General features: G+C 44.2%; 1 protein-coding gene across 1 annotated transcript in view; it reads left to right on the forward strand.

Annotated features, from left to right (window-relative positions):
• The first annotated feature begins 1,678 nt into the window (after positions 1-1,678).
• The window catches only part of PDK3 (pyruvate dehydrogenase kinase 3), a 69,841-nt gene continuing 48,385 nt past the window's right edge, over positions 1,679-23,134 (forward strand). The window contains exon 1 of the mRNA XM_075538900.1: positions 1,679-1,953. Within this exon, the coding sequence (XP_075395015.1) occupies positions 1,848-1,953 (106 nt within the window). The 5' untranslated portion in view covers positions 1,679-1,847. The remainder of the gene's footprint in view (positions 1,954-23,134) is intronic.

The raw sequence follows: 23,134 nt of genomic DNA on the forward strand, positions 1-23,134 counted from the left end.
CCCCTACTAGGTGCTAGTTACATGTGGTCAACAATAAAGCCAAGGTTTGTGGAAATGGTTAAAACAAGCAGTACTTCATGTGTTTGGTTTCATATATTGAACCGAGTTCAAGTTCCCTCATAGGAAGCCATAGAGTACCTAACGTGAAAATATAGAGTCCTGTTTAAAGGTGGTGAAGATGAACAGAATTAGGGAGTTTACAAGCCCTGCTGACATAGTGGTTATGTGTTTGGCTAACTGCAAGGCCAGCTGTTGGAAACCACAAGCTACTCTGAGGAAGAAAGACAGGGGCTTTCTACTCCCCCAAAAAGTCTCTGAGATGCACAGAGGCAGTTTTACCTGTCCTGTTTTTACGAGTCAGAATTTACTCCATGGTAGTGAGTTGGGTTTTTTTGGTTTATTTTTGGAGGAGCCTTAGTGGCCATTGGGTTTCTAACCACAAAAAGCCCACCTTTTTGAACCCACTAGCTGCTCAGAGAGAGAAAGACAAGGCTTTCTGGTCCAGTACAGTGTTGTAGCTTGGAAAACCCTAAGGCGCAGGTCTACTCTACTCTATACGGGGCTATGAGTCAGAATTGATTCAATGGCCGTGGGTCCGGTGGGGTTAGTCCTATGATTTGGAATCCACTCCACAGTCATGGGATAGTGAGGCAGGTGGTGTATGAAAGAGTGCTAGTGACCTGACAGTGAATCCTCTCTAACGTTAGTGGCTGTCACATACTTTGGACGTGTTTTCAGGATGGTGAAGTCGAGGGGCAGCAAAAAAGAGGAAGGCCCTCGTTGAGATGGGTTGACACAGTAGCTGAAACAATGGGTTCCAACAGGAACAAAGGTGAGGATGGCACAGGCACTGGCAGGGTTTCGTTCTGTTGTGCATGGGTCGGAACCAACGGGATAGCATCTCCCAACAGCAGCGCTAGCAGCTCAAATCCACCAGTCTCGAAGGGAGAAAGATGCGGCAGTCAGCTTCCGTAAGTGGCAGAGAGTTTAATGAGTGTAGGTGGTGGCAGAGATCGTGACTGTACAACTAATTCTGGCCAATACCAGCGGGGGTAGGGGTATCAGTGTAGTATCCGAACATTGAATCTTCTCCAATGTGTTAGGCACGAGAGAGGAGTGGAGATGGGATTGGTGGGGCGGAGGGGAGGAATGACACAGAACCAGTGACCTAAGAATTGGTCCTGTCCAATAGGTGCATAAAAAAGTCAGTGAGTTTACATTTAATTTGACCCCAAAGTGGTGGTAGAGCTGAAGGGGCATGGGGGGAAAATCCAATATAATTCAATGATAAATGGAAAGTGTGCAAATACAGCAAAGATCTTGAAGTCCAACAGTGGGCCGGGCCTCCCCGAAGAGTCCTCCAGGCTGGAGAAGCTCGTGGCGCGGCGCGTGGGGCCCGACTCGGGCCGTGGGCCCCGGGTGCTCTCGCCGGCCGGCGTCCCGCGCCTCCGCCCCCTTTCGCTAGCCTAGGACCCAGCTGGGGGCGTGGCTGGGCTGCGTGGCCCGGGAGCGAGTAGGGAGGCGCCGGAGCCTCTGCGCACTCAGGCAAGGAAGCGGCGGCCGCCAATCAGCGGTGGGCGCGACCGGGAGCGCGCCCCCAGCGCCCTCGCCGCTGGGCGCGCTGCGTACGTGCGGCGGCCGGCTCCGCCCTCGGGGCGGGGCCTGGGAAAAGCCGCGGGCAGCCGGCGGCAACCCGAAGCTTCAGCCGCGGCCGCTTCAGTGGCGCCGAGGCCGAGGCGGAGGTTGGGCGTGCGCGCCTGACGGACGTGCCCACCCGCGCGACTCGGCGACGCCAGTCCTCGTGGCAACCCGGCTTCTCGGCGGGTCTGCGCGACGCTGCTGCCAGGATGCGGCTGTTCTACTGGCTGCTGAAGCAGCCGGTGCCCAAACAAATCGAGCGCTACTCGCGCTTCTCGCCGTCGCCGCTCTCCATCAAGCAGTTCCTGGACTTCGGTGAGTGCCCGCCGCCGGGCCTCAGGGGCGCAGATCCTGCAGCCTCTGGGCAAAGGCCATGGGAGGCGCGGGAGGGCTCGGGGTGTTTTCGGAGGGCGCCGGGAGGCAGGCCTGGCCCCGGAAACCGTGTCTCAGGACCCTCATCAACGGCGGGACTTCCCCAAACCTGCCGTCTCCGGGGCCTGCCCCCCTCCGTGACAGAAAACTTCGCGGGGGGGATGAGACGGGGTGGGGGGTGGGGTGGCTGTGCCAGCTATACCTACTTGGCTATCTGTGCTTGGGTAAGAGCTGTTTAGAAATCGTTGAGCTTGAAGACATTATGCAATGGCATTTTGCCCCCTTCGCTGAGGTGCCTGCTGGGTGGCCTGAGTGGTGGGACTCGAACTGTTAGGGAAAATCTTGTTCGAGGCCTGGCAGCGCCTCAACTGCCGGGCAGAGCGAGAGGGCTGAGACCACCTCGGCCTGCGTTTCCGCACCTTTCCTCGTCCGACCTCGGCTTTTGTGCCGCACCCACCTCCACCTGGTCCAGCCCGCTGTGGGCAACTCCACAGGAATTGGGCTGGGCGAGCAGGCGACCCAGGCCCCAACCTGCCTTTAGGCCTCGCTGAGATGGGGGACAGTGCTCCCCCCAACCCCCCAACCCGGTTCAAACTGGCGGGGCGGCGTGAAGGGGCGGGGGAACAGGGCGCGGACCTTCCAAAAGTTGGTCGGGAAAAGTGGAATTACAAGGGCCTGGAATTTTCTCAGGAACTTTTGGAAGCCCAATCTCCCCGTCCCATCCCCCCACCCGTTGTTTCCTCAACTTGTGTCCTTTCTGCAGTGAGGTAAACAAACCTGGAGGGAGCTGCAACAATGTTTAAAGCTCCCCAGACACCACAGTGGGGGTGGGTTTTGATGGGATGGAATGGAATGGCGGGGGTGTGTGTGGAAATAAAAGGAGCACAGGTGGTGCAGTGACTAAGCGCTCAGTTACCAACTCAAAGGCCGTCAGTTTGAACCCAGCAGTCGGCCCCTGTGCAGGTTCCAGTCTTGGAAACCCAGTGGGGTGGCTTCCCTCTGCCCTGTGGTGGCGCTCGGGGTTGGAATCCAGTAGATGGCAACCAAGTTGGCTTGGGTTTGCTCGTTCATGAACTTCATGTAAATGTCGAGGCCCCGGTGTGTCAGTTGGGCATACAGAGCAAAGTACCGAGTCTGTAAGACTATTCTGGAAAGGCCTGATCACAAAATGGGATATTGGTAATACTTAAAACAGAAGTTGAGATAGGAAGAGAGGAGTAGATTACAGTTGAGACCCATTACATTTGAAGACGGTACTTTACCTGAGAGAGATGGTGAAAGCCCAACAGAGCGATGTTCATGTTTGTAGCTTAAACTTCACCTGCAGCAAGCTCTTCCGTCGTTTTATTGCCCTGTTCCTGGCCACCTGTGAACCTTTTCAAAATTTGAGGTAGCACCAGGCTAGAACTAAAATATTGCTTTTACTATAAATGATCATGTTTTCGGTCTCTACTCGATGGTTTTGAAGAAGAATCCGGTGGCGTCTACCTTTCCTTAGAGTCAACTGACACTGAGTAATTCACATGAAAAGAAACCAATGAAAGTAGCCCAGAAACTCCCATCTCCTTCCTTCCATCATCAGTGGTGAAATGGTAGCTCTAATCATTGGACTGGTGTTTCACTCGATGTCTTTCTGTAGCTGCTAGAGTCGACCCTTGTTAGAGGTGTCTTGGCGAGGGTGTTACTTGAATAGGAAACCCATGGTAGGGGGTAGTGTTATGTGTAAAACCTATGAATCCAGTCACTGGACCCAACAGTCTAATTTAGGTTCTGCTGTAATTCATTGTGTGACCTTGGACAAAGGGACTTCACTGCACTGGGGTGCCTTTTCCTCATTAATAACACTCAAACCAATGGATCTGATCAGGTTAATCTCCAAAGCATGTGCCCCCTTTCCCCCCACCCCTCCAAAAGAGATCAGATTGTCATTTCAAAGGGAAAAGGACGAGGTTTAAAGTAAAACAGTCAAAACAAATCTTTGCTTGATTTTTCCCATAAAAGTATTCTTACCTATTTGTGGTGGAGGTGAGGGAGTGAAGACATGCACCCCTAGGATAAAGGGAGAAGCCTATTAGCTAAGTCTTTTCCACAGAGGGAAGCTCACAGAAGCATTGCGTGAAATGGCAGGAGAGTTGGCCAGAAATCACAAGGCATAAATGGCAATGACGACTAAAAGAAAGGGTGTTGTCGTGCAAAGTCCACCTTTAGCCAGGCTCTTCCCTTAGTTCTTGCAGTCTCTTGACAGATGTTCTCTTTGGGCAAGTGATGTGGGAGCATGAGCATTTAGAATAGGTGTGTGGGGTGGCGTTTTAAGGTGATGCAGCAAAACAGTAAAGAAGCTCTGGTTGTAGAAAGTGGCAGGGAAGGAAGGGCCATCTCCCCTGCTTAAAGGACCGTGTCTGGGAGCAGCAGATGAGTGCCTGAAACCAGTTAGGTAGGGACTGGGGCAGATGCTCATGCCTCAGCTGCAGTGGAGCAGCACATAGTCTTCATAGCATAAAAGAGGAGGGCAAACCACATTTATGGCCGTTCTTTTTTTTTAGCCCTGGAAATGTAGTGGTTACCTGTTGCAGCCCCAAATGTAAAAGATGAGGCTTTTAACTCCCATAAAGATTTGCAGTCTTGGAAACCCACAGGCCTAGTTCCACATTGCCCTGTAGGGTCGCTATGGGTTGGAGTAGACTCAATAGCAGTAAGTTGAGGTTTTCCTTCTCTCTCACCAACAATGTAGTCAAACTATGGGGTGGTGAAAAATGGCATTTGTATAGAACATTTCCTCTTTAGGTAAACATGTTTTAAAATTAATTTCATCTCGGAAGACAGAGAAATTTTAAATATGCACAGAAGAGAAGCATGACATATCTCCTGGATTCATTATAATGCTAGCCATGGGGTATTTCTCTGCTGGTTTAACTTCCTTAGGTTTCCTTGTCAATGGAACGCTTGCTTCAGAAAGAGAAACTTCCCCCCATGCAAAGACCAGTATATTTGAATTGTTTAAAGGTTTGATAGAATCCTCCAACGAAACAAGTTAAGGTGTGTGTGTGTGTGTGTGTGTGTGTGTGTTGGGGGTGGGGGTAAGACTGCTCTTTGACAACTCTGTGTATTTTCTAGTATTGATCTGTATAGATTTTCTGTTTCTTTGAGAGTTTGTTTTGATGGACTTCCCTAGAAAATTAACCTAATTATCGAGGTTAAGTCACTTTGTCTAACTGCAATAGTAGTCTCTTTCTGTCTAACCGGCTCTGTGGTTAAAGCCCCTTTATTTGTTATTCCAAATTTGTGTTTCTCCTCTTGGTTTAGGCTCACTGGTGGAGTGCATTGATTCAGTTTATAACATTTGTTCTCCAGTTCATAGCCTCCTTTGACTTACCGAAATCCCTCTGACAGTCTTCAGAATTTTTTTAAAAAAACCCAATTGTTTTTCCAAGGTTTTGCATTGCTGTTCTCTGTATCTGTATTTGAGGCTGTAATGATTTTGGGGAGCATTGCTCTTACTATTGTGTCCTGCTTGCTTCTTTCCTCAGCTAATCTGCAGCTTTAGAGTTTCGTTCTATATGGACAAAGAGTGAGTGGTTTGAGTTTTTACATTTCCAGTAGGAATTTTCTGTACTTCTAATTGGCATCCATCATCTGATTTTATTCTGTCATATTTAAAGAGGTGGTTTGAAATAAGAGCTTTAAGATGATCGGTGGTTTCTGTGTAGCCAAATAGCTAGCCATCTCATGCAAATGTTATCTGGGCAGCAAAAAAGATAGTATATGCTCTCTTCTCAGGTTTTATTGAGCTTGAGATATCAGATCTACTATACACATATATTTTTAATCCACTCAATGTGTTTCAGTCCCTGGGTGGCACAAAAGGTTTAGCAGTAGAGTACTAACCAAAAGGTTGGCAGTTCAAATATACCCTGAGGCACCTCAGAAGAAAGGCCTGGCGATTTGCTTCTGAAAGATCACAGCCATGAAAACCCTCTGGAGCAGTTCTACTCTGCTCACTGAAGTCACTATGAGTCAGAATCAACTACAGCAACGAACACAACCAATGGTATGGCTCCGTTTCTCTGTATATATCGTATAATGTGCTCTGTGACTCTTGGTGTGATGTGGGACGCTTATATATTCATAACTGTCATGTCCTCCTTCTGACTGGCACTCTTAAGCATTCTAGACTACTGTGCTTGTACTCACTCAGTACTTTCCCACCTGGATCCCACCCTAATTGATAGGAAGATCAAGGCATCTCTTTTCTGCTCGCATTTCCTAGTATAGCATCACTATCCTTTTATTTTCAGTCTTCCTGAATGACTTGACTTTAACTAGGTGTCTAGTCTAATGTGCAGTTGGGCTTTGTGTTGGGACTGAAGGTGTCATTTCCATGTTTATATTTACTGATAGGGCAGACCTGCCATCTGCAAGGAGACACATCTATATTTAATATTTTACTTGGTCATTTATCACATTTCATTTAATTATTAGGTTTGAGCTTTTAATTACAGTGCTTATCTTAATCATTATTTCTTTATGTGGTGAAGTCAAAAAGTATTGTGACTAGGGTTCCAGTTCATACAAGCACAGATTTGTTCCAAACCGAACGGGTTTAAACATGTCTTTGTGATCAGTGGGTGACTTCAGGCACACACGGTCAGAAGTCACACTTGTCTTGGTCTCCTTGGGGTTCCTTCAGGGAAAAAAAAGTCTAATCGATACAGCGGTTTTTCAGGGGACAAGCTGGGCCAGTTCAGTTCAAGGCAGAGAGAAGTTAGTCAGCTCAGAAGGTGATGGCAACTGTTTTCTTAGGATCCCCAAGTGATCATCTAGATAGATTTTTCTGAAGGATCACAGGGGCTTATTATGAAGATGTTTCCAGAACACTGAAAATTGAAGTGATGAGGAAAAGGCCAGAACAGTGGCATGAAGGATTCCCCCCTCCACCGCCGCATAATCAGGACATTGTACCTGCTCCTGCTTCCAGAGTAAAGGGCTGGTGAGCATAAATTTTGTAGGGAAACCACATAGCCCATGGACCCTCCAGCCCTGATCTTGCCCCTTCAGATTTCTTTTGCTTCTTGAAACTCAAAGAACATTTCAAAGGAACTCTATTTGAGTCCCTCGAGGAAGCCCAAACTGCCATTTTGACACTGTAAGAGAGCAGCCATCTCTGGGAAGGGGACGGAAACATTGCCTTCGTCAGTGTACATAGACCTATATGGTGGCTGTCAAGAACAATAGCTTCATGTTTTGATATTTTTGTCGTAATAAAGGTTTCTATGATTTGGGCTCAGAACTTTCTGGCTTATTCATGCATTTCTTTATCCTTCTTCTGTCCAATCTGTTTGCACTTCCAAAAAAACAAGTGAAACTCACTGCCATCAAGTCAGTTCCAACTCAGGTGACCCTAAAGCTAACCACATGCCTATCAAGCACCTGATAAGCACTTGAGTGACAAGTGCGGCTGGGAAACCAAATCAATTTTGTTAAATTGAAATTTCAAACTGATACCCGACTCGGTTCATCAGAAAACATTTAAGTATGTTTTACATGTCTGTATGCTTGGAGCCACTACATTTCATGAAGTTGAATTATAGGTCAGTTATTCCCAGGGGAAATAGACCTGAATTGAGGTGTGCTGTAAGTGTAAAATGTGTAGTGGAGTCAGTGCTGACTCATAGTGACCCTCAGCAAAGTAGAACTGCCCCGTAGAGTTTCCATGGCTGCAATCTTTGCAGAAGCAGAAGAAAGCGGGTGTTCACCTAAAGAAAGCAAATGTTTCAGTGTTGTTTTTTTATAATGATTACATGGTTGAGAGGATGATATTTTGGATATGTTTCGTTCAGTACAATACTGGCCAGGTTTATTTTAGCCTACTTTTTATGTTAATGCCTTGGAGGCATACTGGGTTGCATGTTGGGCTGCCGACCATAAGGTCAGCAGTTTGAATCTACCAGTTGCTCTCAGGAGAAAGAGGAGGCTTTGTGCTCCTGTAAAGAGTTACAGTCTCGGAAACCCTGAGGAGCAGTTCTACCCTGTCCTATAGGGTGGCTGTGAGTTAGAATTGATTTCATGGCAGTGGGTTTGGCTTTTTTATGTTAATGTGCTTACTAGAACATTGAAAATTTTAACCGTAGCTCATGTGAAACTTCTATAAGGTAGTGGAGTTGTAGAAAGCACATATGTATTAATTCTCTGCTTGGAGCCATGGGAGCACTGGCTCTCTACCTTCAGAAGAAACATCTAAGGTTGGTTTTCTTTACTGTCACTTTAATGTCTTAGTCCATGATGTTTGTTTTCCCTGTAAATCTCTTGGTGCTTGGGGAGCAATGAATTGTCTCTGGATGGCAGTTCATGCCTAGTGGTTCCTTATGTATTTACAAGAGTTTGAAGTATGGCCCTCAATATAGCTGTAACTCAGGTGGGGACGGAGCATGATAGCGGGGCAGGAAGAAAGTAAAGGGAAATAGAGGAAAGAGCTAGGAGACAAAGGGCATTTATAGAGGTCTAGACAAAGACATGTACATGCAAATATATATATGAGGATGGGGAAATAGATCTATGTATCTATATTTATAGGTTTAGTATTAAGGTGGCGGAAGGACCTTGGGCCTCTACTCAAGCACTCCCCCAATGCATGAATACTTTCTTCTATTAAATTGGCATTCTATGATGCTCACCCTCCTGACACAACTGCTGAAGCCAAAGCGGGTGAACAAGTAAATGTGGTGAAGAAAGCTGATGGTGCCCGGCTATCAAAAGAGATAGTGTCTGGGGTCTTATTAAGGCTTGAAGATAAACAAGCGGCCATCTAGCTCAGAAGCAACAAAGCCCACATGGAAGAACACACCAGCCTGTGTGATCACATGGTCCCAAAGGGATCAGTTATCAGGCATCAAAGAACAAAAAATCATATCATTGGGTGCACACCTCCATGATAACATCGCTGAGGACAAATGGGTGCATAAGCAAATAGAAGAAGCACACCAGCCTGTGCGATCATGAGATGCCAAAGCGATCAGGAAGAAGGCATCATCATCAAAAAAAAAAAAAATCTTACCATAGTGAATGAAGGGGGAAATGCAGAGTGGAGACCCAAAGCCCATTTGTCGGCCACTGGAGACCCCTTCACATAGGGGTCTAAGGGAGATGAGTCAGTCAGGGTGCAATGTAGCACCGATGAAGAATACAGCTTTCCCCCAGATCCTGGATGCTTCCCCCCACCCCAACTACCATGATCCGAATTCTACCTTGCAAGTCTGGATAGAGCAGAGGTTGTACACTGGTGCAGATAGGAGCTGGAGGCACAGGGAATCCAGGGTGGATGATACCTTCAGAACCAGGGGGTGAGGGGGGCGATATTGTGAGGGTAGAGGGTGAGTGGTTTGGAAAGGGGGAACTGATTGCAAGGATCTACATGTGACCTCCTCCCTGGGGGACGGACAACAGAGAAGGGGGTGAAGGGAGACGCTGGATAGGGCAAGATATGACAACATAAAATTATAAATTATCAAGGGCTCATTGAGGGAGGGGGAAAAAAGAGGACCTGATGCAAAGGACTTAAGTGGAGAGCAAATGCTTTGAAAATGATTAGGGCAAAGAATGTACAGATGTGCTTTATACAATTGATGTATGTATATGTATGGATTGTGATAAGAGTCGTATGAGCCCCTAATAAAATGTTTTTTTTAAAGTGTGCCCCTCAAGTAGTTACCAGTTGCAAGTTCTCTTCAGAATGGAAGGGTGCCACTTTAATTTAGTCAGTCATTATATATGTTGATGTCCCTGCATTGAAATATAAACCAAAACCCAACTTACTGCTATTGAAGAAATTCTAACGCATAGTAACCATTTAGGATGAAGTAGAACTGTCCCTGTGGACGTCTCAGGCTGTTAATCTTGATAGGAGCAGGCAGCCTCATTCTCCTGAGAGCCACTGGTGGGTTCAAACTGTTGACTCTGCAGTTAGCAGCCAAATAGGTCACCCGCTAGGCCCCCAGAGTTCCCTGCATTTAAATATGGTCTCTCCCAGCTGAAACCACCAGAGCTGGTTGTCTGGCAACCACACCTTACTTTCCCTGAGTCTCATCTCTTGATTTCCACTGTAATCACCCTGGCTGAACTTTGGAACCTTCAGTCTTCAGAAGACAGCAGCCAGTTCCTCTGGTTAGATTGGGGGATTAAGAGCCCAGTTGCTTTCTGTTTTCCTTGCAAAAGTGTCTTAGGATTCCAGTACCTACGCAGACCTTGACCTTGGTTCTGCGATTGCTCTTAGCCAAGCCTGGCTGTTAAGTCATCTTGCTTCCTGGAACCTTGTCACCACTGGGAAGAAGAGTGATTTTGTTCCCAGAGATGACGAAAAGTTTTTTTTTAAACAGTTGGGAAAGAGGAAAATAGTCGTTTTCTGTTTCCAAGGATGTTTATTTTGTACCTTTACATGTGTCCCTTTTCCATAAGCAGGAAGACTTTACTCTTGCCGGGTGCTGCCAAGAATTTCCCTAGCCAATTTGGAGAACAGAAGCCAAATACTCCAGATTAAAGGGAGTGGGGTTAATGTAGGTAAAGATAAGAGGATAAGGCACAAAGTATTCCTTATAGAGTGTTCACGAATAAGGAAGGGTCTGAGAAACGCCCCATAACTTCGATGAACCTGGAAGACATTATGCTGAGTGAAATACATCAGTCACAAAAAAGACATTCTATGCAACTACTGTTGGAAAAAGTCAAGGAAAAGTTTCCACAGAAAAGAAACATGCTTTGGTGGTTACCAGGGCTGAGGGAAAGGAAGAGTAACTCACTAAGCTGAGGGTTGTTCCCAGCAAGATGTGTGTAAACATGTCTCTGCGATCCGTGGGTGGCTGCAGATACGTTTTCTCAGTAATACACTTGTCTTCATCTCCTTAGGGTGCCTTCCAAAAATCCAATCGCAACTGGCTTCTGAGGGGATTTGCTCAGCCAAATTAATTCAGTGCAGAAGGTCATCTCAGAAGGAGATGGAGATAGTTGTCTTAGGATTCCCAAGGGGTCATCTAGATAGATTTTCTGGAAGGATGAAGGGGGGGGGGTGTCATGGGAGCTTGTTATAAAGATGTTTCTAGAAAACAGAAAACTGCATTGATGAGAAAAAGGTCAGGAAAGTAGCCTCAAGGATTTTTTTCCCCTATTAGGAAAATGTACCGGCTCGTTCTTTGAGACTAACCAGGGCTGGGACTGCTTAGTAAGAATTTTGTTGGGAAACCTTATCCACTCTCCAGCCCTGATCTTGCCCCTTCAGACCTTTTTTTGTTGTTGTTCTTAAAACAACATTTCAAAGGAACATGATTTGAGTCCCTTAATGATGCCAAAGCTGAGTGCAAAATTTTCTGAGCAAGTGTTAAAGAATAATCCCACCTACAGAATCTGGGAAGATATGTCATGAAACTATAACTTCACTTTGGGAGATTTTTGTTTAATAAAGATTTCTCTGATTTTGTGGCAATATTTTTGAAGTGCCCGGGTATATTGGCTTATTGCACATTGATCAATATTTAAATTGAAAGAAAGACTTAACTCTTGGGGACTTTTAAGATTGGTTAGCAGCCCCTGTGTGATGTAGTTGGTTATGCACTTGCCTATTAACTGAAAAAGTTGGTTGTTCTACCCTACCCAGAAGCACCTAGGAAGAAAGGTAGGGTGGTCTGCCCCCAAAAGATCACAGCCTTAAATTCTGCACACGAGGTTGCCAAGAGTTGGAATGAACTCAGTGGCAATGGTTGAGTTGTATTTAAAGATCCCATAGTGTTGGATTTCAGCACAACCTGGTTTGTCAGGCACTGAGGATACTCCAAGACACTACAGGTGTAGTTTCTGCTTTATTGTCTTTACCAAACTTGGGTACAGTATGTTTTGAGCCATGAAGGTTAGCTGACCTATTGATGAGTGGGTGGTTTCCTCCCATGAAGGCCTGGACATTTACTTTTGAAAACTCATATCCATGAAAACCCTATGAAGTGTTGTTTACACTGTACAACACAACTAATCACCATGGATTCCTTAGCAACTGCAAATGGTGGAAGCACATCGTAGATACATACAAAATAGGTTGTGTTATTTTATTTTCTGACAGTTATGATCAGCACATTGTCATTCCTAGAGAATTTTTTTTAAATTTCCAATCTAGTAGTTGCTGGAATGAAAATGGTGAACCTTGATTGGAGTTGCCTGATTTCTCTGAACACCACCCCCCACCCCAGCACTCCTTCCACTCACATCCATATCCACTTGCATCCTCTCTGAATCCCAATGTAAAGGACTTTTCTTAAGAGACAGCATCTCACTCCCTGTGTGGAGTAGTCTTGGGACCCCTACAGTGTTAGAACATTTATGCAGCCTGAGTAGGCTTAGGTGATACTCAATGTTACTCTTGGTTCTTTGGTTGGTGTCTGCTTCTTAGAAAAAATCTTGGGAAGGTCTTATCTCTTAAAGATAGCAATTCTTTTAAAAGTTTTAATTGAAAGATCATTTTATTGGTGGACTCTTACATCTCTTATAACAATCCATACATCAATTGTATCAAGCATATTTGTACATATGTTGGCCACCCTCATTTTCTAAACATTTACTTTCTATTTGAGCCCTTGGTATCAGCTCTTGTTTCCCCCCACCCCCCTTGTGAACCAATGATCAACCATAAATTATTATTATTATTTTCATCTTACACTGAACAATTCTTGATGGGCAAAAAACTTTGCTGCATTGTTTATTTAACCAGTGGTTATGATACAACACCTAGGAAAATCTTTGCTCATTGATTTGGTTATGGCCTAAGAAGAAGAACACGAAGTCTGGTATATCTTTGAAAGTATTCTATTTTGTGACACTTTAGGGAAGCGTTCTACGGCTTCAAGGCAAATAGCCGAACCTTCTGTAAATCAATGAATTGCAGTTAACCATGGATTTGTATTGCTTCATCAGTAACTTTCTTTTTGCTCTAAAAAGAAAGAAACTGTTGGGAAATTGATTATTACTGTTGGCAAGATCCCGAAACAATGGTTTTGTTATCAGGTGAAATTCAAAAATGTCAGTGATTTTCCTTCTCCTTTATATTGTATGGGCATTCAATTACAGGTAGTCCCCAGGGTTACACTCAATGGACTTATATTAATACAAACCATAGTCAAACCATAGTTACCAGTCACTGACTTTCCTTGAATGCAGACTCGGAGATCATGCTTGGGAAGGAGTTGCATTTGGTAAATCTGCATAAGACCTCTTTAGAGTATTGAAAAACAAAGGTGTTACTTTGAGGACTAAGGTGCAGTTGCCTCATATGTATGTGAAAGTTGGACATTGAATAAGGAAGACCAAAGAAGAATCAGTGCATTGGAATTGCGGTGCAGGGGGAGAATGTTGAAAGTACCATGGTGTACTTCCTAAAATGACAAACAGACCTTTCCTGGAAGAAGTACTGCCAGAGTGAGTGCTCCTTAGAGGCAAGGACAGTACGACTTCATCTTACATACTTTGGACACATTGTAAGGAGAAATCGGTCCTGGAGAAGGACATCATGCTTGGTCAAGTGGAGGGGGGTTGAAAAGGAAGAGGGCTCTCAATGGGATGGATTGGCACAGTTAGCTGCAACTGTGGACTCAGGCATAGGAACAATTTCAAGGATGACACAGGACCACATAGTATTTCGTTCCATTGTGCATTAGGGTCACTGCAGGTCGGAACTGACTTGATAGCACCTAAGAACAGTAACAAACATAGAGTTGCTATGAATCAGAATTGACTCAGTAGTGAGTTTGTTTTACTTTTTATAACAAACAGGTCATGCTTTGCCATGGGAACCAGATTATTACTGTATTATTATGTTAAAGGTGTCTTCATGTATCTGGAAGTGTTTCTTTCTTTTTTTTTTAACAATTTATTGGGGCTGATACAATTCTTTTCACAGTTCATAAATATACATACATCAATTGTATAAAGCACATCTGTACAGTCTTTGCCCTAATCATTTTTTTTCTCTTTTCTTCTTTTACATTTTATTAGGGACTCAAACAACTCTTACCACAATCCATACATGTACATACATCAATTGTATAAAGCACATCCATACATTCCCTGCCCCAATCATTCTCAAGGCATTTGCTCTCCACTTAAGCCCCTTGCATCAGGTCCTCTTTTTTTTTCCCCCCTCCCTCCCCTTTCCCCCCTCCCTCATATGCCCTTGGTAATTTATACCTCGTTATTTTGTCATATCTTGCCCTATCCGGGGTCTCCCTTCCCCCCTTCTCTGCTGTCCCTCTCCCAGGGAAGAGGTCACATGTGGCTCCTTGTAATCAGTTCCCCCTTTCCAACCCACTCACCCTCCACTCTCCCAGCATCGTCCCTCACACCCTTGGTCCTGAAGGTATCATCCACCCTGGATTCCCTGTACCTCCAACCCTCATAAGTACCAGTGTACAGCCTCTGTCCTATCCAGCCCTGCAAGGTAGAATTCGGATCATGGTAGTTGGGGGGAGGAAGCATCCAGGATCTGGGGGAAAGCTGTGTTCTTCATTGATACTACCTCACACCCTAATTAACTGATCTCCTCTCCTAAGCCCCTCTATGAGGGGATCTCCATTGGCCGACACTTGGGCCTTGGGTCTCCACTCTGCACTTCCCCCTTCATTTAATATAATATATATATACACATACATATATACATATACACATATATACACATACATACACACACTTATATCTTTTTTTTTTTTGCATGATGCCTTATATCTGGTCCCTTGGGCACCTCGTGATCGCACTGGCCAGTGTGCTTCTTCCATGTGGGCTTATTGGAAGTGTTTCTTTACTATTTTCCTGTTTAAAAAGATATACTGCATATGTACTAAGACAGACACTTGACTGATCTTGGACACTGACTGAACCTAATTATTCTGACATACATACAAATGCCACATCAAAACAGATTTAGGCACAGAACATGTATATAATTTGGGGACTGTCTGTATTTTACTTCTATGATCATTTGATTTCAGAGTTAGCTAAGTCCTTTCATTTAGAGAATACCTCGTGGTGTAGTGGTAACACTTTGGGCTGCTAACCACAGTGTCAGCAGTTTGAACCCACTAGCAACTCTCCTGGCTTTCCATGCCCGTAAAGAGTTAAACCGTCTTAGGAACCCCCTGGGGCAGTTCTATGCCTATAGGGTTGCTAGTAAAATTGACTCGATGACAGTGAGTGAATGGTCAAACTTACGGCAGAGGGCTAGCTACTCGTTTTTCTAAATAACGTTTTATTGGAACACAGCCACCCTCATTCATTTACAAACCTTCTGTCGCTTCTGTGGAGGCCTGGTGACGTAGTGATTATTGGGCTGCTAACACTCAGCTTTACTAGCTCCGTGGGTTGAGAAATCCATCACTTCTCTATGCTGTGGCTCTTGGTTCGACTGCAGCTCCTCTTGTGTTATAACTGTCATCTGGATCCAGGAGGCTCACTGCACAGGGATCCCAGGTCCAGAGAAGCGCTTTACTTCTGCTTTTTGCTGTTAAAGGGGTCCCTCCACCTGCTTCTTAGAGGGCTCATTTTATATGTAACAGGATGGGACTCCAGGGAATCCTGTTCACAGTGACTCATAGGTGAATCCTACCAGTATCTTCCCCCACCTTCTTACCAGACCCATTCAGGGAAAGATTCTTTGTTGGGAGTTAGAGACTTTGGCTAAAAGAGTCACATTAAATAATTAACTGCCCTTGCACCCTGTTCTAAGATATTTCTGTTCCCTGTTTTTAAAATATGAGCAGTGGTTAATCCTAATTTGTAGTTGAATAATAAAACTTTTTTCTTTGTGCCACTCACGTAAAACTCCGGCTCTTTGAATTGTGACTTGGGGAGTAGCTAAGATACTCCCCCAGACAGCAGTAATGAGAGAGATTCCTGGCCAGTGCATCTCCTGTGCAGCTCACCACCCATCTGCCAGTGGGAGCTTGCAGCTTGCTAAGGTACTGCACAGGTTTTTTGAGACCTTCCAGACTAAGAGGAACTCGGAAGAAAGACCTGGTGATCTGTCAGTGAAAACTGTACGGTTCACAATGATCTGATTGTAATTGATCACGAGGATGGCACAGGACCAGGCAACATTTATGCTGTTAAGCATAGGTACTCCATGAGAGGTGGGGAGTGGGGGCAGCATGGCTACTCCATAGCAGTTAACATCAGCAACAAGACTTGCAGGTAACAGGTGGTTTACTTCTGGGGTATAAGTAGTCCCCAGCTGACCATGCAATCAAGTTAGGACTGACTTCATTGAAGACCTGATGGCTTTTCTTTTTGTGCATCTTAGTAAATGCACTGCATACAGTATTATAGCCTGTAATGTGCCAGTGTTATCCTCGGATTTTAAATGTTATAATGAAAACCAAAGAGGAAAAGAGGTATTTGACTCTGACCCTGACTTTGACAGAACTGACAATGGAACAGAATTGGTCCTTCACTCAGGAAACTACCTGTAGACGCCCTGCAGTGAATGACCACATGAAAGGCTCTGAGGGATTTTATAGCTCAATCTCTAGGGCTACCAGCAAACCTCAAGGGAACTAGTTTCCCCCAAGCCCTATGACAATGAGGTTTGATGAGTTTGCATAATAGGTAACAGGAGCTAAATGTTGCTATTTTTTTTAATTCCACGTTGGTTTATTTTCCCTGTATTGGATTGGGTGTAAAGTGCCTTCGATCACTAGTAATAGGACCCAGAGCTTAATGATTTGCGTGGCTTCCTTGTGTGTATTTTACATATTAAGCTATTGTACCGTGTAAATACTGTCTCCCCCTTTTGTTCCCCTCTTTGGTAAGGCAGGGAAAACCTCTGACTTTATTTTAATAATCTTAAGTTCATAGAGTATCTTTATATAAACTTTATTTAATCAGATAATATTTCTCATAGGCTAACTTTTGCCTTGTAATTTATATTCATATTTGGTCAGTGAACTTCCTTATTACCTTAAATGGAAAAAATATTTCTTGTGCAATTATTTTTCTTGATAAATTAGGCAATTTATATAAAATTTGCTAAGAAGAGGGGTTGCGTTACTGGTGTCTTAGGCTTCCCAATTTTGTCATGGAAACTGTCAAATCTCTGAAGCATCTTCAGTTAGTTGTACTTCTGTATCTTTGAAGACTAGCTTATCATCTAACCATCCTACTTTCCTTCGTAGCAGAACTGAATTTGACTTTGACCCATGGAAGGTCTCCCTCAAAGAAAACCCTTTCTCTGGCCATTGGTTCATTTTTACTCTTGAGATTATACTTTCTACCATAAACTAACATTATGCAAAAATGAAAGTTGAGGACATCATTACATAATGGCCTAATTTCATTATTACATAACTGCCAAACTGTTGAGAATCGTGGCCCAGCCTAGAAGGGGGAGTAGGAGAGAGTGGAGCACATCCTGGTCCACCAGGCCTTGAGGACAATGACCCCAATTAGAGCAGCCAGTCCACAAAGAGGACCACGTGGCCAGCCCCACTATGAGACATGACGTCCCTCACTGACCGATTGCCCTGCGGGAGACAGCACTGGAGACACAGTGTGGGAATTGTGCCTGATCTGATCCAGCCACACCAAGACAAAGTACTGGGGTGCTGCGGAACAGCAAGGGAATGGAGCAGCAAGGTGCCCAGGGAGTGCTGAAGGTGGACTTTGGGGCCAAGGTATGTTGCCCCAACAGACTGGACTGGAAAACACTCCTAAAGGTCAACAAATGATCCTTGAACTAACTACAAGCTTATCTTTCTTGTTTATGTTTTGTTCTTTGTCAGTGGCTTGTTGTTTTGTTGTATATTGTTGTTTGGTTTTGCTGTCTTGTTTTTGTGCATATTATTATCCGCAGGTCTGCCTAAATAAGATAGACTGGATGAACAATCTGGAGGAGAAAACAACAGGACCGACAGTTCCGGGGGACATGGGATAGGGGGAAGTAGGGGAAAGGAAGTGGTGTTAACAAACCCAGGGACAAAAGAACAACAAGTGATCCAAATTGGTGGTGAGGTGGGTGTGGGAGGCCTGGTAGGGCATGATCAAGGGTAATGTAACAAAGAGGAATTGCTGAAACCCAGGTGCGGACTGGGCATGATAGTGAGACAGGAGGAAAGTCAAGGGAAATAGAGGAAAGAGCTGGGAGGCAAAGGGCATTTATAGAGGTCTAGATAAAGACATGTACATATGCAAATATATTTATATATGAGGATGGGGAAATAGATCTATAGGTTTAGTATTAAGGTAGCAGAAGGGCATTGGGCCTCCACTCAAGTACTCCCTTAATGCAAGAATACTTTCTTCTATTAAATTGGCATTCTATGATGCTCACCTTCCTGACACAACTGCTGAAGACAAAGTGGGTGAATAAGCAAATGTGGTGATCACGAGGTGCTGAAGGGATCAGTTATCAGGCATCAAAGAACAAAAAATCATATCATTGGGTGCACTTCTCCATGATATGATCGCCGAAGACAAATGGGTGCATAAGCAAACGTGGCGAAGAAAGCTGATGGTGTCTGGCTTTCAAAAGGTATAGCGTCTGGGGTCTTAAAGGCTTGAAGGTAAACAAGCGGCCACCTAGCTCAGAAGCAACAAAGCCCACATGGAAGAAGCACACCAACCTGTGTGATTACAAGTTGCCAAAGGGATCATCAGAACAAAAAAATCTTACCATAGTGAATGAGGCGGGGAGTGTAGAGTGAAGACCCCAAACCCATTTGTCGGCCACTGGAGATCCCCTTGCAGAGAGGTCTAGGGGAGGAGACAGGCCAGTCAAGTGTGATGTAGCAACGGTGAAAACTACAACTTTCCTCTAGTTCCTAAATGCTTCCCACCCTCCCACCCCCCGCTATCATGATCCGAATTCTACCTTGCAAGTCTGGATAGACCAGAGGGTGTACACTGGTACAATAGGAACTGGAAACACAGGTAATCCAGAGCGGATGATCCCTTCAGGACCACGGGTGTAAGTGGAGATACTGGGAGGGTAGAGGGAGAGTGGGTTGGAAAGAGGGAACCGATTACAAGGATCTACATGTGACCTCCTCCCTGGGGAATGGACAACAGAAAAGTGGGTGAAGGGAGACATCGGATAGGGCAAGATATGACAAAATAATAATTTATAAATTATCAAGGGCTCATGAGGGAGGAGAGAGCAGGGAGGGAGGGGAAAAATGAGGACCTGATGCCAGGGGCTTAAGTGGAGAGCAAATATTTTGAAAATGATGAGGGCAATGAATTTACAGATATGCTTTACACAATTGTATGTATGGATTGTGATAAGAGTTGTATGAGCCCCTAATAAAACGATTAAAAAAGAAAAGGCCAAACCATCATATTTCTACCAGCAGAGAATGAAAATCTCTTTTTCTCTGTATGCCCTCAATAAATATTTAAATCAGCTAAAAAAAAAAGAATCCTTGCTAACTTTACTCTTACATTGCACATTGGCATTGGTTACTGCCAGATATACGTCATTAATGTGCAAAACACTTAGAATTTTTATTGTCATAAATGTGAAATGATGGCTATAACGTTAGATGTATCTATCATTCTCAGTATTGGAAGAAAATTATTGACTATCATATTTTCCACACCATGAAGCTAAATATTTCCCCAGGTGTTGTTGGCCACAGATCCTTTTGAAATTCATAATATACATATCTTTTATCCAAATTGTGAGTTTTATAGAGCAGCACATATCTGGCTTCAATCTGAAACCTTTCCTTGCATCTGTTCTGGTAGAGCACAATGTTTTCTTAAGCTTGGTAGCCAATAGTTCTTAATACCTTACTTGGCACTTTTACACAATTTTGGTTAATTTTGCCGCCTGATTCTGAGTTTGGATTTTTTTTTAAAGTGTAATTGCTATGTTTCTATTCTATCCTGGTCTTGTACTGTGCTCAAGTGGGCACTTAATTTGTAGTAATTCCCTCTGAGAGGAAGCTGCTAGGTTCACAACAAGTCTCCCTTTCTCTAGAAAGTGACTGTTGTTCCACAGGCTGCTGCTGCTCTGATTAATGCCTACACATTCCTTTTCCTGCTTCTTTGACCTGAGCCTAGCTTCAGTAAAGCTATTTAAGAAGGAAAATGAACTTGAACTCTATGGAAAGTGAATAAGATTCAGTAGACTCAATAGCATTGACCGATTACTTACCAACCCTTGCTATCCAATATGGTACCATGTAATCCTCGGAGCAGTCAGGTACGGTTTACAAGTCAGAGACCCAAGGTTCAGACAGGTAAGAAAATCACCCACATGCACAGGAGGCAGTAGAGCTAGGTCTCTGCCCACCCAGTCTTCCTACCACAGCATTAACTGAGAAAGTAAGGGATTGGAAGCCCCATGTGAACAAAACAAACTGGAGGAGAGGAAGGAGCCACACGGACACTGTCACTGCTTGTTACTGCTTTCCACATCTAAGATGCATGAGTCTTTTCCTTCAGGAGCTTAGTCAGCGGTTTCCATCTTCCCCATTTAGGAGCATTTAAGAGAGAAAGAAGGGTAAAAAAAACAACAAAGTGAGTTGCTGATGACGATGTTTGTGGTTGGTTTCCTGAGAAACTGAAACAAAACCTAAGCACAGAAATAGAGGCGTAAAATCAAATCGATTAATTGCAGTTTTATGTGCTTCATAGTCACTGTTTGAGCCTAAGGAGTTCTGTGATTTGTTTTCCTTCATTGAATGTTCTATGACTCAGATGCTAGTCAGTGGTTCTCAGTCCTGTCTGCTCCTGAGAACCTTCTGGGAAGCTTCTAATGACAGTGATGCCCATTCTCCACACAAGCCAATAAATCAATCTCTGGGGGTGGGCTCTAGGGGCACTGGCTTTTTTTCGTTTGTTTGTTAAGTTGTCCATGTGATTGTACTGCACTTCCACAGTTAAGAACCAGTGTGTTAGATTAGGGACTTCTTTTCAACCCCCCCCTCCCCCAAACACAAAAGATATGAACCAATTTAGGAAATGCTGAAAGTAACATGTAGGTAGTTTAGGGTTCATGTGCATGAGTTGAGTGTTGCTGGTTAGGGCTGTGGGAACCATGGCATTGGAAATTTCCAAGCATAAGTCAGTACCTTTGAGAAGCATATAAATAAGTGAAACGCTGCTACAAATATTTAAATGTAGATATGCTAGTCCACCTTTGTGATTCTTGAGTCTGTTATCCCTCCCCTTCCCTTCAAGGTTTTTGTGAAAGATGAGGTTTCTTCAAGATGGTTTCTAGAAGGGGTGTTGTTAGGTGCTGTCCAGTCTTGTCCAACCCATGGCAACCCTGTGCACAACAGAAGAAAACACTGTCCAGTCAGTCCTGTGCCACCATCAGCATTGCTCCTATGCCTGAGCCCATGGTTGCTGCATACATTGTGTGAATCCATCTCATTGAGGACCTTCCTCTTCTTCGCTGCCCCTCCACTTTACCAAATAAGATGCCTTTCTCCAGGGACTGGTCTCTCCTGACAACATATTCAAAGTGTGTGAGATGAAGTCTCACTGTCCTTGCCTCTAAGGAGCAGCCTGGCTATACTTTTTTCAAGACAGATTTGTTGGCTCTTTTGGCATTTGATGGTACTTTCAATATTCTTTGCCAACACCATACTTCAAATGAATCCCTTTTTCTTCAGTCTTTCACATGCATAGGATCAGGCACACCTTAATCCTCCAAGTGACATCCTTGATTTTCAACATTTTAAAGGCGTCGTTAAAAAGTGTCAACATTTCAGAGCAGATTTACTCCATGCAATGTGTCATTTTGATCTCTTGACTGCTGCTTCCATGATCATTGATTGTGGATCCAAGCAAAAAGAAATCCTTGACCACTTCATTTTGTTCTCCGTTTATCGTCATTTTACTATTAGTCCAGTTGTGAGGATTTTTGTTTTCTTACCATTGGTGTAGTGGTTACAGTTGGGCTCCTAACCACAAGGTCAGCCGTTGAAGCCAGCAGCAGCCCCTAGGAGGAAGATGAGACTTTCTACTCCCGTAGAGTTAACAGTCTCAAACCCAAGGGGCAAGCGCTACCTTGTCCTAGAGCAATGGTCTCAACCTGTGAGTTGCGACCCCTGTGGGGGTCAAAAGATCCTTTTCACAGAAGTCACCCGATTCATAACGGTAGCAAAATTACAGTTATGAAGTAGCAATGAAAATAATTTTATGCTCACCTCATCTCTGGCCTCACAGTCTCATAGTGTTAAGCATTGTTCCTATGTCTCCTGGCCTCATGATCTCAGGACATGTTGTTCATACTTTGTACAGTTGTCAGTAGAGACCAGTCCCTGGAGAATGCCATCATGTTTGGTAAAGAAGAGGGAAGGCAAAAAAGAAGAAGACCTTCAATGAGATGGATAGACAACAATGACTGTAATAATGGGCTCAAGCATAGGAACAATTGTAAGGATTGCAGTGTTTCGTCCTGTTGTATGGGTCGGAACTGACTCGACACCTAACAACAATAACAACAACAACAACATGGTTTCTGGGCTGCAGCCTCTGATACATCTTGCTCGGCCTCTACCACTTCAGACAGAGATCTTGGACTTCTGATGGTCCTGGGATTTCTCTTTGTGCTCTCTGCTCCTGAGATAGTTCTTACATACAGAGGACTGGCCCTGAGGTGTTTTTTTTGTTTTGTTTTTCAACAGGACATACCCCCAAGGAAACAAAGGGTGTTGATTTGGTTCACACCCTCTACTAAAGTGGAGACTTAATCTCACCCTAATCGTGTCTATTAGAATAGTAGAAAACTCCCTCTAAAATAGGATAATAGCCTTAGGTCGAGGTCAGAATTTACAATACATCACATAAGTTATTACATGAGGGGTACATACCTTGGACCTCAGACCCCATTAGAAGAATTTGTATACAGTAGCATGTTCTCTATGAGATTTACATTTTTTTAAAAAATAAATGATTCTAGTTATAGGAAGACCTTTTTAGAGGGACTACTCTTCCACTAAGTGCACAATTTTTAATAAGTACATTTTCCTCCTATAAATACATACTATTATGATATCTTCTATTCTCTTGTTTTCAATGTCCCCTCCCCCACAAACCATGTATTTGGAAAAATGCCAAGCCTTTAGAAAAGTTCCAAGAATCATATAGTGAACACCCA

The sequence above is a fragment of the Tenrec ecaudatus genome, chromosome X, assembly GCF_050624435.1.
Source record: "Tenrec ecaudatus isolate mTenEca1 chromosome X, mTenEca1.hap1, whole genome shotgun sequence".
Taxonomy (NCBI): Eukaryota; Metazoa; Chordata; class Mammalia; order Afrosoricida; family Tenrecidae; genus Tenrec; species Tenrec ecaudatus.